Genomic DNA, 20533 nt, shown 5'->3' on the forward strand with positions numbered 1-20533 from the left:
AAAATTCTCTTTTAAAAATTCAGCTACGATTTGAGCATCTTTTCTCATTTAGAGAAGGAAACAAAATAATCTGTCAATTTATTTTGTAATAAAGCATGTATCATAATCCAAGACATGTATTAGCATTCAGAAAGAAACTGGAGATATAATTTGGATAACAGTATCATGGCAACTCTTTAGTGACTTGCTATTAAGGTGGCTCTCCCCTCAGAATCTCCAGGGACTGGAGAATCTAATCAAAAACCATAAAAATTAATGGATAAAAGTGGGTATAAATGTAAGAATTAAATTATATGGAATTATTGCCCATTTATTGACAGAGAGAAGTGTGTAAAATTTTCCTTATTATCTAAAAACACTTGATTGATTAAGGTTCTGCAGACCTTTTCCTTCGTAGCATATTGTTGGCTTTTTCATTTTCATGATAGATGGGTCTCATACATGGGCTATTGGCAGAACCATTCATCAAAGTGTGAACTCTCCGATGGTTTTTGCTAAGGTCGCTCAATTTTCAGGATTTGTCAGGGGAACCATATATCCGTTAATATTCTAACTTATATTTATCATCTGTATGATATTGGAAGGTCAAATTGGGGTGTCTTTCTTCCTGAATTTATAATTTGAACAATCTGATTGCTGGAATAAGAGGTCAAATAAGTGCCTCAGTTTCAGCATGATTGGAATTTGGTCCTTTCTTTGTGGTTGTTTCTTTGTTGTTGCTGTTTTTTTTTTTTACAAATTGCAATGAGAGAACACATAGTTTGATTACAGAAAAAAAGAAATGTATACAGGTTGTAGGCCATGTAAACCAGCTGAAACCCAAAAACTACACCCTTGGCTTATTTTTTGGTGGTTCAGACGAGCTGAGAATGAACCAAAGACAAACAAACAGATTCCCAGAGAGTATTATACAAGTAAATAAGCAATCACTCAAAAGCAAGTCTTAATTCTTGTGCTTCAAAAATAAATACTCTGGATGATAATGCAAAAACATGTATCACCTAATGGGAATACTTTACATATATTCAAATGCTTTATTTTTTAATATATATAGGATAAATGATGTCATGTAAATGATTAATTCAATGAATTAGCAGATATTTCAAATTGTTTTTTATAAAGAAAATAGTTTTGAAAATTGACTGAAATTTTGTTAGTCATCACTGTGGCTTAACACCCATTCTCAATATAAGGGCTCAAATAATGTAGCCTCATTTTCATTTAAAAGAAATACCACTGATGTAATTTTTAAATCAACATTATAAATAATCATATAACAATGAATAAGAATTCATATAATTATCGATCTGAAAGGGTATTTAAGGAGTTCCAAATTCAAATATAGTAGCCTATTTGAAATGTACGTTACTGTCGCCGAGGCAAATATTATTCTGAATCCCCTCTGTGTAATATATAGTTTTGATTCTTAAGTAAAAATTTTCTGATAAGTTAAACCTTGTATCATATATATTTCTTTTCATAACAATAAATACATTTTCTTTGTGATAATAAATAATTTTTATTGTGCAATGTCCCTGTCGCTTAATTTTATTTCAACCACATTAAAAGCAAACACAAAGATTATACACCTGATCGTTTTGTTCTCCTTTACTAATTGATGGGCTAAATTTGAGATTTCAATAGATTAATTACTCCTACTTAGATAATGTAACATGAAATTGAACAATTTGAGCAACTTTTTAAAATATGTTTACGGAATGAAAGACATTTTCAATCGTAGAGATAAGAAAGAAATGTACGTTACCTATATTTTTCCATTAAGAATATATATTAAGAAGGAAGTATGAGACGACTCTGAATAAGCAACCCCTTGTACCCTGTAAACTGGCAAAGACGATTTGATTAACACAATTAAAAATTATTTTTTACATGAAAAGTTATCATTTGAAATGTACGTTACTGAAATGTACGTTACCATGAAATTCGAATTAAGTGAATCTCGCACGAATTTTCATGTATTCTCATACTTTCACACAGTCGAATGTGTACACAAAGGAAAGTTTCAAAGGTTGGAGGTCGGCTAAATCCCAAAATTAATGAAAAGAAACGTTTCTGCTGAGGAAAAAAAATATATTAAGGTCAATTACATGTAAAATAATTTTGATACCTGGTATATATTTCTGAATACGAAACCTGTATGATGCATTTCTTATGATATGCAAGTTCAAATAGTATCAATATATTGCGTGTCTAACGTATGCTTGTGGAAGAGAATTGATTTTTATATTTGAAATGTACGTTACGTATGGTAACGTACATTTCACGTATTTCTAACTGACATTTTTTTTAAATTTAGTCAATGAATTGCGTTTACACGAGCGAAACAAAATTATCGTTACAATCCATTTGACAACTGGCCACATAAATCCATCTAAATGCACCCCCAATCCTCGTAAATGTTTTAGACTGTTACCACATGCTAGAAAATTTATTTCTAAGTGTCTTAAATTCATCTTTGGCAACCTTATTGCAGTTTGTTTACTTTTAATATGCGACTTTTCGTCAATATTATAATTTAATTGTTGTTGATAATTTAAACAAGGTATGCATAGGCTTATAATTGGTAAAAAAAAGAAACAATTGAAAAAAAGAAACAAATAGGCCTAAACCCAGAACACAGGACGGTCACGTACCTTTCAAATACTGAAAGGCACACAATACTCAGTTTTGTTTGAATCATTGCATTTTGGGTTATATTTTTCCAGATCTGCTGAAAAGCACGTATGTTTGTGTTTTGAAAAACGATGTTGCAACATATTAAATGAAATTGTTAACATACTGTCGATGGATATATTCGGAATAGATTTATGTTCAGTTTCCATGGCCAAACACGAGCATATGTTAGATCATAGCAAAATACGTCTGACTCTTATATTTTTTGTCTGTACCCTTGCACACAGATAGAAGTAACTAGGCTACGACCGGTGTCAATTTCAGCGAAACAGCACAAAAGAATGGTAATGAACTGAGGTGGAGGGGACTCTCCAATAATATGTGAAATGAACGTTACCGAAGTGACGTGACATTCATGTAGTTAATGACAAATAACCTCGTTTGTTACATTATGATTTCTTATATTACTGCCTTAAAACGCTTCATTGAAATGAATTTTATGTCAATAATTGCTTTTTTTTCAAAATTTTCTTATTACTAATTTACATATTACAAGCTTGAAATGTACGTTACCTACTCATATTCTGAGGCAATCGTATCTTTATAGTGGTGTTTGAGACATATAACACAATGTGATTACATAGAGAATCTTTTTTTTAATAAACTTAATCAAAACAATGAATTTTTAGATGAATTTTAAGCTTTTTATTAAACAGAAATATATGTTGAAATGTACGTTACATTTACGTAGTTTTCTAAATCGGCATGGATATATGTTAAAAAAGATAGTAACTACAAAATAGAATTTTTCTACATGTACATGTTAGGTTCCAGTATCTATAAAAAATGACAAGATTCCAAACTGATCGCTCTAAACAAAACAGAGAGAAGAATTTAAAGCATATATTTAAAAAATGTTTTTATACATCTGGATCAAAAAGTAACCCTTGTTTTTTGAAAGGAAAAATCAAACGCACGTTCGTTTGCCGAGAAAATATGTTGCTGACAGAGTTGGTAGGATGTGCTGGTGTTAAGATGAGCTATTCCAATTGTGATTTTAATGACTACATTTTTTTTTACATATCTTTTTGGACATTGAAGAAAGAGTAACGTACATTTCAAGCTACATTTCTGAAGAAAATCACCCTCTGCTTTATCGTCTTGTCATTATTCCATGTATTATAATTTGATGAAAAAAAATCTGGAAACAAAATCATCAGATACTTTCTTTCAAAGGTAATTGATAGAAAAATTGTTTTCTTGAACTTCATTTTTTTAAAAATCAGAGAGGCATTTGTGCCCTTATATTGAGAATGGGTGTTAAGGTCCCCTAGCTATTAAAAGTTTTATGAACATGTTGGATGTGAAGAGATAGCTACTGGTCAAGCCTGTTTTAATTTTGCGGGAAATCACAAATGGTGTGTTCTATAAACACCACATGGCACTTCATAAAGTTCCCATAAAAATCTGTACTCTTCTACAATCCTTGGGGAGCATTTGTAACCACCAGAATGATTTATCTTTAGAGCTGAGTATTGAAAATTTACCTGAATCTGATTGATTGATGTGCATTGTTCAAATCTGACTCAGAAGAAGGTAGACTGAAGCATTTACTCTAGACATATATTACGGACATCTTTTAAAACGCAATATTAGCCTGACATCAAATAAACTAGGAGCCAATAAAAGCATTTGAAATCAAAATGTTTTGTGTTTTAACAGCCATGTGTTAAAACAGAAATTTTAAAATTTTAAAAGTGATTCAATTAACAGGTGCTTGAAAATTACCTTAAACAAAAGAGAGTAAAAAAATTTCAAGTCCATAAATTTTATAAATCTCTCAATATTGCAGTCCCTTCAAAGAGTCTTCCAGACATATTAAAACACATAAATGAGGTGCGCAATTGACTAAAATCAAAGAACGGAATATTGAACTTTAATTGTTTTGATTCACACACAAAAAAAAAAAAACAGGTTTCATTTCTTTCAACCAAAAAAAATGCTCTTTCATGTTTCATGAGAAACTTTGCAAAATATATTTGAAGCTTAGATGTAACGATAGAACAGAATAAAAAGCGGGCAACAAATTCTACCTAAGAAATGACGCTGTGATTTATGTACAGACAAGCAATAGATTATTTTCACAAAGATGCATGGCCAAGGTATTCCTATAGAAACTGAGACATACTGCATGTACCTGCAGTGTTTGCTTATCTGAAAATCAAACAAAAGACAAACTTTCTCTTTGGAAACTCATTTTTTTTTCGGCTTTTGCAGGAAGTAGAAGTGATGGATTAGGGATTAGTAGGGATTTAAATTCTGAGGGGAGGACTTGATGTATGACATCAAGCCTGTCTAAAATTAAAACTCGGGGTGTATCTTTAACCATCAATGTAAACAACAATACATAGAAAAACCCATGGGTTTACTTCTGCAAATCTGAGTGAGCACCAGCTATTTCTTGTTGTCTGATCGAGAGCTTTGGTCTTCACTTGGAAAAGGTTGAGGAGTTCTTTTGCTTGGAAACATGCACACCAACAGCTGCAGTAATTTCTCATTGATTGTTAAATAAGCAAAACAAATGAAAACAAACATTGTGTGCATGAGAAGACACTGTTTGAAGCTTGCCAATTTGATGAGCATGAACTGCGAAAAAATATTTAGTGCAGTGACCCACATTCTTTTTCATTTTCTTAGTCAAAGGCATTCTTTGAAATTGGAGAAAGATATGAGAATTGGGTTTTAAAGAAATATCTCTATTCTTGCTAGCTAATATCTCTTCCAACTTCAATTCTTCCATTTATCTTGATTACATGTTTTAAGGGATGACTTGGAACATTAGTTATAGAATGAAAGTAAAGTAGCCAGTTTATCAATGGTATGAACAGAGCAGGTTGATGGAAGCGCTTTTAGCTAAGATGATGGTGATTATATTTATTTTGCCCATGAGAAGAACACGGTTCTGCATCTCTCATCATCATATTTTCATGACTTGAAAACTATAGAGTTGTGTTAGTTATTATGGGCAGGGTGGAAAATGCATTGCTGGGTCCAATGACAGATTGCATTTGATGTATGTAAACATTCTGTTGATTAAGATGTTCCTCCGTAGACAATAGGTTCTCATCAAGAACTTGTATTCATTCAACACACTTGGTTAACAAGAGGCTTAAGATCTCACTGATGGTTTCTCTGATTCCTGAAAATTGTTTCCTTTGTCTTTGTTTTTCCAGTAAATACAGTCAAACTTATTTATGACAAACTAAGTCGTAGTGAATACCTTGCCTTAATCATATTTCTTGAAATGTATCGAATGGAAGCCACGTATATTTCAATTAAATGAAAAGAAAGCTTGTAATAAACTTTTAAAAATTTCTATCACTTAAAACTGATCAACCATTTTTCAAAAAAATCTCTATATCAAGAATTAAAATTTATAGACAATATATTATCTTTTGCAGATTTTTCCTCTGATGCTGCATCTCTTGGAAAGAGTCGCTTTCAGGACATCCCGGCATTTGTAGAACACCCCAAGGAAGTGGATTATGTAGTTCGGAACAAGCCCGCAGAGGTCTCATGCAAAGCCATCAATGCAGTCCGCATCAATTTCCGCTGCGCTGGAGAGTGGTTGGAACCAACTAGAATGGAAAACATAGTGGATCAGGCAAAGAGCATAAAGATTTTATCCGCCATTGTCCTGGTGGAGAGAGATGATGTGGATGAATACTTTGGGGGAGATTTCTGGTGTGAATGTTTCGCCTACAACACCCTCAGTGGGACTAATGGATTGGGTGGAGTCAAGAGTAAAAAGGGCACCATTAAAATTGCATGTAAGTTTGAAAGAGTTAATGCAAAGCATATTTTAAAGAGAACTTGGATAACTTGGATATTACATCAAATTATCTGCTTGTAAATTTCTTAAAACTATTAAATTACAAATTGGATAATATAATTAACTTAAATTTTTGGAAATTCAGTTAAAATTGCAAAATACTCACATTATATTTATTTTTATTTTGAAAATTGAAAATACATGCAAGAGTTCATTTCAAATTGCAGATAATTTGATGATTTGTAAAGTATCTCTCCATATTATCATTACAAAATGCATAATAAGATACTATTCTCATCAGGATTAATTCTGTAATATGTCCAACCAATGAAATTATAGAAAACACCTGCTTCTGGGAAAAGAAAATTAACCATAAAGCCACAAGGACAGCAATCAGAAGTCCCCCTAATTATTTTCCCCAAATAAAAATAAACCCCCACCAGCCTGTGAGGGGGGATTAATGGCACGATTTTCTGTAATGTAAACCAGCTCAATCACTTTATGCAGGCTTAAATGGGGAAGTGTGCAGACATTTGATGAAATGTTCCTGGGTGAACTATGCCATGCTGTGGGGGTGTTTCTTCTCTCAGCAGGCCAGAAAGAAATTGATTTCAATAAGACTGTGCACACACATTTAAGAGGTTTACTTTAATCCTGCTGAGAAATTGATTTGAAATTTGCTTGATAAACCTCCAAGTTTAAGTTATAGGTTATCTCCCCTCTATCGGGGGATGGATAACATTTTTGAAAGTAATATGATCAAATGTGATAACATATTCTTGATTGATGCGAATTTTGATGGAGTGATAAATGCTTATTTATAAACAAAATGTTAAGATTAGCTCAGAAGAAGGGTTATTTCTGCTTCCTCAGAACAGGTGTGGTTAAAAAATGTAAACAATGGAGTGCAGTAGTGTCATAGATTATTGAAACATGATTGGTTAATCCCTTGTGCCTTAACTTCTGGTGCCTTTGAAATGCAGATTCATCAATACAGAAAAACACTGTGTATTTAGGTAAATGCCAGTGACATTCTTGTATCAGTATTTCATTATGAGAAGGGGATTTCATTATTTTCTACTTCTGGATGAAAACAGTCATGACTCCATTGTCTGCACGAGTTTTCCATTTCTTTGTTCACTATACTCAGGTTACACTGTAATTATATATTTGTCACTTCTTTTTAGTTACAGATACATTTAATACATTTCACATTCCAATCCATCAGCAACATAAATTATAGGAAAGTGACTTCAATGGATCCACGAATACTTTTCATTATGACCATTATGACGTAAGATAACAATAAGCGTTATATGGAGAAAACAAACAAAATGAGTTTGACAAATTAAACATAAGTGCACTGTTGTTATGGCAAGCCTTACTTGTAAAAAATTAAAAAGTTGTGCATGTAAACTGTCAATTTGAAATGATGGATTGGTGACTGGGAGAGGAGGACAGTGATTGAAGTGGGGGGACTTTGTCACCACTTGAGGTCTGTTGACATGGCCTCAACTCATTTGACCACACAAATGATGGATTGCCTGTACCCATTCACTCCTTCTTTGTCAACACTGGAGTTTTTGAAACAAAGGACTTGTGAGGAAACAATTATCTTCAGTTTCTTTTTTTGTGACTATATAGGCAGAGTTGGATTAAAATTGATGATGTTTTTGAACTGATAGGGAGTCACCATCATAACATTTGGGAGGCTTTACTGAAAGGAGTTTCATGTATATATTAACCTCAGAAAAAAAACTCAATTACTAGAGCAAAAGAGTTATTCCAAGCTTTCTTTCATTACACATTGCCATTTTTACGACTTGCAGCTCATAAAACTTTTTGTAACTTCTCTGAACTGGGAACAGTCATAGAAGTGTTGAAACATTTTTCTAACTTCTCTATTAAGGTGATGTAAGTCCCCAGTGAAGTATGAATATAAATCATTGTCAGGGAAAGCATAAAATTTCTGTAAGTTGAAAGCCACCTTTTCCAATAAAACATATTGGTCTGGTTAGGGAATAGTTCATTCTTGAATTATCGTAACAATGTTTTCAATTTGCAGGCAGTTACAGCTATTGAATTTTTAGATAAACTTCAGTATGGGGTATTGTAATTTATGTTTTTCAAATCCTGCTGTGAGATTATTAACTAAGCATTATGGGTGATTTTTTAATTATCGGGTAATCCCACAGCAGATGCCAGAAGATTTTGTCTACTTTGTGTATCCTAGCAACTAACTTGATCTGAATCACCAAGATGTTTAAAATTCATTTTAAATCACGGAATCAGAGAGATGATTGTTGGCACATGGTTTTCTTTGACCATCAAATGCTGTATATGTTTCTGGGGGGATTTTGTTCAGATTATATCTGTTTTTCTTCTTTCATCTTTGCCCCCTTTAAAAAATGCTAAATATGCCAACGAGAAGACAAAAAAAGCAGGTTTTTGACACATGCTGTTTCAAGATGTACAGCAGCAGACACTGAAAGAAAAAACAAATGTCCAAAAAGTCTCTTTTGGTCAAAATTTATGAGTAACAAGTATGCTAGCATCAAATTGTTTGGGTTTCTGTATAGGTTGAACTTGGCCATATGGTCATCTGGTTAGGAAGCTGCATGATGGTTCCAGTTCATGCAATGACTACATGTAGTTTGTTGATATGCCTATGAATTGGATATCGTTTATTATTTTTCTTTCAAATAGCTTCTCAAAAACTTGGTTTTTTAAAAGTGTACTTTGAAGTTCACTAGGTAATTAATACTATAGTAAAGCTAATAAAAGTACACAATTTCTATGGACATCTTCCAAGGAAAAAACTTCATTACATTTAACTATTTCACATTCATGACATAGCTGAAGACGCACGACTCTCAAACAATGCAGAAAATGGAGAAAAGATAAGTTTTCTAGCAGCTGTATTATATATACTCCATGGATTCATCAGCATTATCATGCATTGTTTTTGATGACAGAAGAATATTTGTCTAGATGTCTCAAGCATGTTTTTCTTATCCAACAATAAAGCAAATGGATCCCCTGAAATCTTGCATATGCTGTAACTCCCGCCACTACTGATTTATGAAGTCTTTCAGTACTGAGACACTGTTCTGCCTTATTTTTTCTGATTGGCTTGATTATGTCATTCTAAATTTTTTGATGAATCATAAATCATAGCAAGATTTTTGTAATGGCCATTTAAGGTCTCTTGTACATATCTAGTGGATGTTTTTTGTTGTTCAAGAGACAGAGTACAGATTTACAACACAATCTCCAAACAAAAATTTTCATCGGAAATGCAAATCTTATTTGTATACAAGATCAGAAAATTCAAACATAAGGTATATTGTAGCAATTAGGGTAATAATCATACTTCTAGAATTCTTGAACTCAAAACATGAACTTGGAGAGAATGCAGGTAGATGATCAGGAACTTATATTTAGTTTCTTTACCTAGGCTAAAAGAACAAGCACAGCATGAACCCAGCTATTTGTAACAGTGGTTTATTTGTTAACTTTGTGGCTCGGTGGATTGATAGTTTGTGAGGAAGGTACTGAAGTGTATGGGAACATCTGTTGAGGCAGGGTGTACCATATGATGAACACAAGACAGTTACTACAAGATCTGAAGTCTCTGTACTGATGGATAACTTTTGATGCCACCAGGAGGAGAAGCCATATACCTCAACTGCTATCATATCTTTCCCAGAATGGCTGATAATATAAAGCATTGTTGCAATAAGCCACTGAGCAATTAACACCAATATTATTTATGTGTTCCACATACTTTTGAGTTGCTTGCAACAAATGCACACTTGGTGCATCTGGGGGGTTCCTTGACTTCTAGGGTTTGATAATTAATCAACCCCCCTTTCTCCTTTCCAATCTATTGCATGTTTTTTCAATAACATGTTACAGTAACAAATCTTCAGTTCTGCCTGTACTTTTACCAGAGACACATTAAAAAGTGTTAGCAGTTTTATGACAAGCAATTATCAGAAAGGTACATGGAAAAATAGTTGTTTGGCTGAGGGGAGAAATAGAATGAAAATGATAAATGAATGTTAGCACATGAAGGACATATTTTTACCCCTGTTTTCCGTCAAAGACAAGTGACATTAGTGGTTACCAAATTGAAATAAACCAGACAAGAAGTATGTCTAAAGATCGGATTGGCTTTGATCCGTCATGTTTGTGCCCATGTTCAATATTTGCTGATTCCAGTCCAGAAAAGCCCATCACTATAAACGGTAAAAACAATGTCAAATGGAATATCCGGGGTCTGGGTGTATTTATGTGCCCGATTTGCATGTAATTGTTGACTGTTACTGATAACACAGCGTTTATGGTAATTGTGCCAGCGCGTTACCGGTCTGTCATTTTCTCTCTTTCACCAATGTGTTACTGTCGATTTTGGTCACACTTTGAAATGTTTGGCTGGATTATTCGTGATCCCTAATGACTTTAGGTGACATTCCAATAATGTTTTTCTTGAGAAAAATGATCCAAAAAATCATTTATTCACAGATGTTTATGTGTATTGATCGGTAAAAGATGGCAGAAAATTGCTTGAATTAATGTACCCAAAGATGGCACTGTTTTTGCTTTGCTTCCGCGGTTGGATGCATGGTATTTTACCAAGCAATTTAATCAATACGACACAAAATCGCAACTTGATCAATGGTAAATATGCTTAAATAGCATCTTAAAGGGCACACTGGAGCAGAATAAATGCATCTGCTATAAACCTCATTAAGAAGAATGATTTTCAATCTAGTTTGATTGAAATCCAATAATAGGATACATTGAATAAGATCTGCTGGTGTATTGGAACAATTTAGCCAAGGAGCAAGTCCTTCATTACATGACAGTGTTTACTCTGCGATGTGTTGCCGTGACCTCTGATTGCATTTAACCATTCTGTCTGTTTCCTCGTCTCACGCCCAAACTCAGTGTTTAAAAGTTTTCTTTCCAAGTAGCACATGCTGTTGAAACCTTGATTTGAAATATGGAAACAATTCATTAAAAAAATATTTTAAAAATCTCACAGAATTCATGTATTGTTGGATAATTGTTATTTCTGACCATTATCACAGTTCTAAAATGCACCGAATGCTCAGCCCATGATGCACTTTAATGCATTCAAATATGACATATGATGATAATAATAGAGAAAATATTCGTAATATTGCTACAATTGGTTCCAAGAACCAAACTCTTAAAAAGTCTGTGCTCGTTAAAGTGAAAAATTTACAGTGAACTTGATACAACAAGCAGTCACAAAAAAGCAACACAATAAGGGACATTCATGAACTGGGTGGAACCAGCAATGAAAAAGAAATGAATAACCTTTAATGTTCAAAATACCCTAATTACAACCAAATTTTGATGTGACAAAAATTCAATTTAATATCTGCAGTGTCCATGCATCATTTAGCATCCCTTTAGATGCTATTTTCCTTAAATTTCATACAAGATGTCTTATTCATGTTTTTCTGTTTGATTTTGTAATTGGCCCTCAGTGTGTCAAAAGAAATTATTTCTTAATCACTGACTCAAAAAAAATATCTTAAAAAGAACCTGGTAGTGTAAGGGTGTCATAAGCACCCTTTCCTTTTGGTGATTTTGACCTTAAAAGAAAATCATCATGGACTATTCGGAGGAAAGTCATTTGCAAATGTGTCCTAAACAAATAGTTGTGATTATATTCGGAGTTGAAGTTAAAAAAAAGTTACTAACTGTCTGTTGTATTGCCTTGGCAAGAAATAATTTTGTGCTTGTTCGTGACTTGCACTCTGTTGCAGTTAGTACAGAGAACCTTGTGTAAACAAGGCCTGTCAAAGAATGCTTAGGTGTAGGATAATTGAATCTCTGTATGAAAAAATGTTATTTTAAAGCCCTCCCCCTTATAAATTAAATTCTAATCGATTACTACATTACACAAGAAGATGTTGAACTTAATTTTCACCTTGGCATCGTTTTATGAGTTTACGACAATGCGACAGGTAACGTTCAGTATGTTTCAGTGTTTGCTTAGGTGTAATTTGGAACTGAATTCAAACAGTTGAAGTGCATTCTCTCTACAACCAAAAATTTTATTGCACGCACCTGTTTAAATACAAAAAAAAAAAAGACTACCACCATTCCAATTTGAATGAGCTGCTATCTATTTTCTGCTGCCTTTCTTTACAGCAAGGTGCAAATTTTGCAATGAACCCTTTTAAATTAATTTTCTCTCTACAGCACTAAATGTCTGCTGAAATGAAAGGTAGTTTTATTTGTAAAGCAACTGCTACATCTTAGAAATAGCAGAAGAGATCATACATTCTCCTTATATTTCAAAAAACCTCAAACTTCCCCATTACATGTGTTATTTTTGGGCTATGTCTGTCATTGTTGGAAGTTTTTGAAACTGATGATTTCCTTGTTCAGGACCATCAGAAGAAAGATATAAGCAGATTTCCTCCCACTTCCCCAGTCTTTCTTGTACATATCACCCTCTAAGAAAATAAGGGATACTTTAAAGCTCAATGATATCTCTTTGTAAAACTGAGCTTCAGCTTTAATTCTTAAAAATTTTCTAAGCTAGCACTAGTACTGGAATTGTCCTAAATAGGTATAAGTATATGAATAGTCAAGACATTATGTAAGTTAAGGATTCTGTATTAATTATATCTGTCTTTTATTTTCAGTTTTGAGGAAGAGATTTGAGAGACAGCCATTGCTGACCAGAGCTGAGGTGTCTACAGATACAGAACTGTCCTGTTTACCTCCCCTGGGGGAACCTTTACCAGAGGTAGGTCAATGAACAACAACTACAGTAAAACCTGCCTCTGTCAAAGACACATACAGTAAAACTGCTCCTGTCAAAGACACATACAGTAAAACCTGCTTCTATCAAAGACACATATAGTAAAACTTGCTTATAGCGAACACACAATGAATGGATGTTTTCAGTGAAGTGATTGACTGAAAAAGTATTTTGTAACGGTATAAGGAAGAAGTCATATTTTGTCACCAAAATGTTGAAAAAAGGAGAGATAGAGAACTTCACTGGATGAATTATGGGTTTAATAAGTCTGACTTAAAAGATTTTGGATTATCCTGTGTTTCTGAGACATTGTGGTAACTGCCTGTGCAAGACCACTCATATCTTAAAGTACATATAGACAGATAAAACTGGGACTAAAGCAGAGAGCATAGAATGTTGCTGAATGTTGATCCCATACAAAAAAGTGCTTGACAACAAGCACCACATGCATGCTAGCAAATAACCAGTTCACTCAAAGATTAAGTGCTATAGGAAAAAGTTTTGCTGGATTTTTTAGAGCCAAAGATTCAATAACTATGTGTGTGTTAATAATCTTTTAGTTTAAAAAATACATTAGGCCAAATGGAAAAGGAAAATTATGAAAATTTTTGAGTGTGAAGTAGGTAAAATTGACATAAATTACAGAATATCTCTCTTACCATCTGCATTACACGGGGAGTTTTATGGGTTTTATGCATTAAGTTTTGCATTAGCATATGCACCAGGGTTTGGAAACAATGCTTTTTTTCTTCACATTTTTAGATATAATTTCACCTGTCATCAAGTTTCTGGGGAGTTTTATTATTGAAACACCTGCTGAGGTATATACAGTTCCGACAAAATTTCCGAATTAACCAGATTAGTTCAGAGAGCACAAAAGAGCTTTTATGGTCAAAATCTCACAGATATACACATACATGTTAAAATTCTGTTTACGTAATAGACACTTCTTAAAAAGCCTCCATTAATTGAGTTATGAGAAAGGTTTCCTTAGAACTCTGTATCGCAACATAAAGTCTCCGGTGGATCAAAGCCAATGTCAAACTTGTTGCCATGTTTGCAGAAGATTACGAATCCCTTTTTGCATCAAGTTTACAGAGCATTGTTTTAGAAACAGGGCTTTCTTTCTAGCATGTATTTTCCTGTGTATAAAAAAGGGTAGGAGGGGGAGAGAGAACTGAATTGATTGCTTAACTTGTACAACAAGCTTGGGTTATGGAAGAAAGAAACCTAAATCATGCCATCAATTGTTAAGAATGTGTGTACCAATAAATGCCTTTTAACATTTCATTCATTTAATTACAGCTTTTGAGGTCTTAATAAAATTTGTATTTAAATCATGAAATGAGGCTCCTGTAGAATTGTGTGGTTATATTAAAATTTCTGAAGAATTTGAATGTTTTAAGGCTGCAGCAATTTTATAATGCAGTTCAACAAGTAAATTATAGAAAAATGGGTGGCCAGAAATTCTGCCTTTTTGTCTAACTTCAATGAATCGGAAGTCTTGCCCAATCATTTCTGCCAAATAATTGCTTTTATATTGTTGAAATCTTTTTGCCACGGAACCAAACTGTCAGCAAGTATTCATGGATGTGATATAATAATTGGAGGAAGCTGTATTTAACTGTACAGTTTTCTTTAAATAAAAGCAAATTAGGTTATTGCTATCAAAAATATGACGTTCTTTAATATGATTCAGAAGTTAATTTTCTGTCAGAACCTTTATGTAATACTTAGATAATTATGTGTTGTAAAAGCATTTAGAGTTGACAAAGTATACTATAATTTAATTTCAGTTTTCTTTTTTTTTTTCAATATTTTGATAGAAAAAAAAATAAATTCTATAAGACTATTGAAATGAAATATAATAAATGGAATTGAAGTAAGTTTTGTCATTTTTTGAAAGTCAATTTCAAGGGAGTGTTAACATGTTTGAAAAGAAAAGATGGCTGCATTTTGTCAAACAAATGTCATTCCAAAGTAACACTATGACATAAAACTTTTGATCACAGCAGTTCCTTGACAGCCTGAAATATATATAGGCTTATAATCCCTCACCTCTTGTCAGTGTCTTTTTAAAGTGTCAATATCAAAACAGCATATTTTGGGATAATTTTTTACCTGTTAAAACACTTAACTACCCCACACCTGTTATTAGCCTTGTTGACAGGCATCAGGATTTTCCTATCTAACAGTTCCGTAATCAAGGTTTGTATCACCCCTAACTTATCACACCTGAGGAACTTGTCATTGCCTTTGTGTGACAAACAGACTTGTGCTTTGAGGGGCACTGATTTTGAATGTGGTAAAAATCCGACGCCCGCTTGCCACCCAAATGCAGATGGGTATCCTCCGTGAAATACTGTACCGTTTTTGTCAATTCGTCAAAAATTTGACATGTTCAGCATAAAGGTTTGGGTTCATTCGAGTGTCACTTGTGCATAACTGTTGTTTAGATCTCCCCTTTTTTCGTAGATCGACTGATAGATTTTTTTTTAAACAAAACACGGTGGCCGAGAGGTATTCAAGAAATGGAAATGGGGTGATTGTATTACTGGATATGAAATCAAGCCTTTTTTTTCACCAGGGTCTTGGGTCTTTGAGAATTATGGTATATTGTGTTCTATATGCCAGTTGAGTATTGTAATTTTACACCTGGATACCTCAGCTAACATCCATGATGGTCCTTCAGACATTCTTTAAGGCCATTTGTTCCTTAGTTAAACATTAAGTTTTATCCATTCATCAACAATTTTAATGTTGGGGGGATAACATTCACAGCAATTTGTGGTCATTGTGCTGTATTAACTTTAAAATAGGATCAATGATTACCCTCTTTAGCTAAAAAATTACCCACCTCACTGTCAAATTTCTCTTTTCCACATAGCTCTGAAAAAATCCTCTGTTTATTTGATGTTTAATTCTTAAGATTTAAAGTTATTTAGTGGTCTTCAAGACATTTTACAGTTTTGTTTTTTAAGCAAATTAGATTTTTTTTTTTTTAAATCACTGTGAATTCAAATAAATTTGAAAGCTTTTAACTCTCTGGGGATTGGTTTCTAATAAACAGGAAGTGATTTAGATGGATGTTATATTATAGTGAATTATTGGGGAAAAAAGTTTGCAACAGCAATTTGTACACAAGCAAATTTTGATGCCTCAAAACCTTTAGATAAAATGCACCTGTATCTCAAGATTAAGGGATAGACATTTATACTGCCATTCAACATGGCAGAGTCAGATTATAAGTTTTGAATCAGGTGTAATATTGAATAATGATACATTTGAATTCAAACATCATGAGACATCGATAGTAGAAGTAAATAAATCTTGATACATCATGATAATACTTTAAAAAATTAGCATATTTTGTCTTTTTCTTCTTCCAGGTGTTTTGGTTGAAGGACAATATTGAGATCAATGTAAAGAACGATGATAACTTCATCATCTCTAGCGAAGGAAACCTCCTCATAAACCAGGCTCGCCTCACTGATAGCGGCAACTACACATGTGGAGCCAGAAACCTGGTCGCCAAGAGGCTGAGTGAATCGGCACCACTTATTGTTTATGGTAAGGGTCAAGGTCATATTTCTTGATGAAAATTAATATTTTGATTGCAGCCCAATTGGGGTTGAACTTGAAGGTGAAGATTTTTCACTGCATGAAATGAAATAATTGATGCCTTACTTGTCGACTTTCTTTGACATGAACATTTTAAAAAAGGAAAAGATAATTTGACCTTGCATGGTTTCAAATACAATAAATTTTATACAGTTTACTTTCCATGAAATATTCTTTGAAATCTGCCACACTCCTTCTGCCAGCTTGTCATGCAATATTTGATTTGTTGACTCCTTCTTTCATTGACTTCTCATCATATCGGTTTTGGGGTCTGCCAGGGAAACAGCAGGATAACCTTTGACCTTAGAAGAAAATAGGTCGTGATGAATGTTTCCTGCCCAAGCCTAAATATTGACAGCTAAAGATAAATATTTTCCTTCACTTTGGCTTTCATTTTAGAACAGATATGAAATGTGTTTTAAGACAATTTTTGATAATGTAAACTTTCAGGGTTAAGTTCACAAGAAGTTGAAATTCTGATTGAAATCATAGACCGAGCAAGTGCTGTATAGTCAGAAATAGAATTTTTGAAAATTTTACTTATGGCCCATTGGCTAACTTTTGGAAAATGACAGTGTAGGAATTCCTTGAGATGTAGAGAAATTGCCTTGATGTACTGTATTACATTGGAATGGAGGGAAGGGTTGGAAAAAAAAATGGAAAAAATAACTTTTTAAAAGGTTTCAAGTAAATCATAAAAAGCTGCCAAATGAATTTTAAAAATTCTTTAAAATGATAAAGTTGTAAGAATGAATGTCATTTCTCTAACAATACCGTATAATTTATAGGAAGCCATCCATTCATCATATTCTACTACATCATAACACTCTCAAAAAGAATGCAAATCAGATTCAATGGAATGTTTGTATCGAAATATTGACGGGTCACCATGTGCATTGTAAAGATTGAAGCTGAAGACTTAAAATGTTTTTCGTATTCCATATTTAGAGCAATTTCTTTGAATAAAAATAAAAGTTTTAAAAAGAACCAATGTCATTCGGTGTAAAGAAAACAGACTTTGATTTTTATCCAAAGAAAAATAATATTGAAAGAAAATCATGCTTTTGTATAAGCTTTCAGATTATGATGCACTATAATACCTGTATCAGAAATGATATGTAATTAATATTCTTGGGAGTGAATTGATATTGAAAAGTGGCAAATCTCTGAATGATTTTCCCATAAACAGGGAGGGAAGAAAAATGTAATTTCATAATGAAGACCTCAAGTAAAAAAAAAACTATATTGATAAATGATGAAGATATCCTCATGAATATAAATAGGCTCTCTAACCTCACAGGGACAATAAAATATACGTAATTCCAAAAAAGACCACAAAATTATGTATTCATATTAACACTGCATTTATATTAATGCACCACAGATCAAACTTAATATCCTACTTAAAATTCAGCCGAGCCTGCATCTTTATTATCAAAGAAAAATGGATTTTCAAAGATTATCTTTCAATTAAGATTTTTATCTCCAGTAAATGGCGATTTAATTTCGGGAGTTTGAATGGATAAGAAAAGGTTATAACTCAGGTGGCAGTAGCTGTGTTCTGTGTCTGTAAATATGGACTAATTGCCAGCTGCAGGGATGTATAATTGGGACTGGTATCTCTTCAATGGCTGTAAAAAAGCCTTTGAGCTGAGGGAGAAGTCTTTCTGAAATGTATGATGTTGTCTGGCAGAATAATTGAGTTAAATTGACCTAGTCTTTTTCCGCTTTGAGATGGTTAGGTAGAAAGGGTATATGGAACCTTGAAACAGAAATGCAGCACTGGTTTCCCTGAATTACACACTAATCTAATATAGAAGCATCATGGCCAAAGAACTTTTACTTATCTCATCAAGGCTGCTCATAAAATGAGGAGTACATGTACTAAGCTAGTACATGTAGTCATGTATGTCATACATGTGAAGGTCAACCAACTTCGGAATCAGAAATACATGTAATATGATTTGGGGAAATGGAAACTTTGAACATTAATATAGCATTTGTTTAACTTCAGAATTATTACTATATCTGTATATAATGAACTACTTTAATGAATTAAAATTGAAATTTTTGAATTTTAGGTCATGGGAGCTGGTCCTCTTGGAGTTCGTGGACCGAGTGCTCGGCTAAATGTGGCCGAGGAGAACAGCGGAGAATGCGATCCTGTACCAATCCAGCCCCGGTCAATGGGGGTAAACAGTGTGAAGGGGAGAGCACCAGTTACAATGCCTGCAGCTCCATCTGTCCAGGTGTGTATAGAACAAATGACCAATGACACTTTCACTTAGAGAGTTGTGGAAGAGGGATCTTTAATTTGTGACTTGTGTCAACATTGCTTGGTATAATCATGGCATGTTTTTCTTAATTTGCTGTAGCAGTTGGGCTAGATTTATTTTTTTTTGCAATTTAAATTCGAAATAAAAAAAGCTCCTGAGAATTAGTTGCACAGTTGTTTAGATTCCTTTAGATAATTGGTGCATGGCCCATGAAGCTGCCACATTATCTGACAACCAATGAGCAAAAGGCTTTATTGAACCATATGCAGATTTTGGGAGGAAGAAAAATAGTCTTGGAGCCGGCCGTAATTCTTTGTAATTGCCCCCTTTTCCCCATCGGAACATTGCCTCATCCTGCAAGTTTTTCTCACGGCTTGTAGCGTAAGGGGGTGATGACTAAGAAAAAGTTTGCATGAGACCAAGCCATTTACATCATGAAGTGAAACAATTGACAACTAGAACACATCATTTTGTCCCATCAGTAATAAAAAAGCTAGAGAAAAAAGTCCCGATATTAATAAAGATCAGTGTAAAAGCTTTAAGTCATGCTTCAAGCACAGGATAAGACGTAAAGCCATTAAAAAGTCGTAGGGACATATTTTCCTTAAGTGGCGGTTATCTCACAGGCTTTGGTCCATTTGATGAAGTTAGGACCATTGTGAAATAGAGCATTCTAAGAAAGATAGGAAGACTTTAGCCTTAAGTTCAATCTTAAGCCATTAAGGTCTTCCTGAAATAAATTAACCTCAATCAAAATGTTTATTTCAAGTCCAAGTTGTCATTTTTAATAAAATGGCAAACATTCGAATCTTTTTCCTTCAAATAATTGACCAAGTTATAAATTTCCCCGACTGATTTTGAAAATTGGCTTTTTATGAAAAGTGCACATGATTGTATTTATCAGTTACCCCCTTAAACTTTTGTTTTATACCTATCTATTGCCATGCAAAAGACATAAATTGATCAAATAAAGCTAAATGCTGTTGGAAAGCTGAAGGAGTTAACCTTGATTTGGCCGATATTGATGACATTTTCTGCAATCTTACGGAATGATCTCTGCATTGAATCATTTGAATTCACAAAGAATATTCCTGGAGGCGAAAAACCTCCAAGAATTGGAATTCTAACCGCATCATGCTTCATTAATTTATTCATACCCAATCTTTGCTTCCCCGATAGATTAACGGTTCTGTTTTGTTACTGTTTTATCCTTTTGCTAAGGGTGACAGTGTTAATGCTCTGTGCTTATCGCTGCACAACGCGAAAAAATATTGTCCAGCTTCATGGGTTTGAGAATTTATTGCATCGGATTTTTTGTAACTATATTGATTTCGTGTCAGGCTGAAAATGAATGATGCT

The 20533-nt window shown here is 33.5% G+C and overlaps 1 protein-coding gene across 2 annotated transcripts in view; it reads left to right on the forward strand.

Annotated features, from left to right (window-relative positions):
- The window catches only part of LOC134260301 (netrin receptor UNC5C-like), a 77501-nt gene that overhangs the window by 32955 nt on the left and 24013 nt on the right, over positions 1-20533 (forward strand). For both annotated transcript variants that reach the window (XM_062742869.1, XM_062742870.1), the window contains 4 exons: positions 6096-6464; positions 13159-13262; positions 16667-16847; positions 18980-19147. In XM_062742869.1, coding sequence (XP_062598853.1) covers positions 6096-6464; positions 13159-13262; positions 16667-16847; positions 18980-19147 — 822 coding nt within the window. The remainder of the gene's footprint in view (positions 1-6095; positions 6465-13158; positions 13263-16666; positions 16848-18979; positions 19148-20533) is intronic.

This window comes from Saccostrea cucullata, unplaced genomic scaffold, assembly GCF_032062105.1.
Source record: "Saccostrea cucullata isolate Sc308-1 unplaced genomic scaffold, CSIRO_AGI_Scuc_v1 ctg713, whole genome shotgun sequence".
Lineage (NCBI taxonomy): Eukaryota > Metazoa > Mollusca > Bivalvia > Ostreida > Ostreidae > Saccostrea > Saccostrea cuccullata.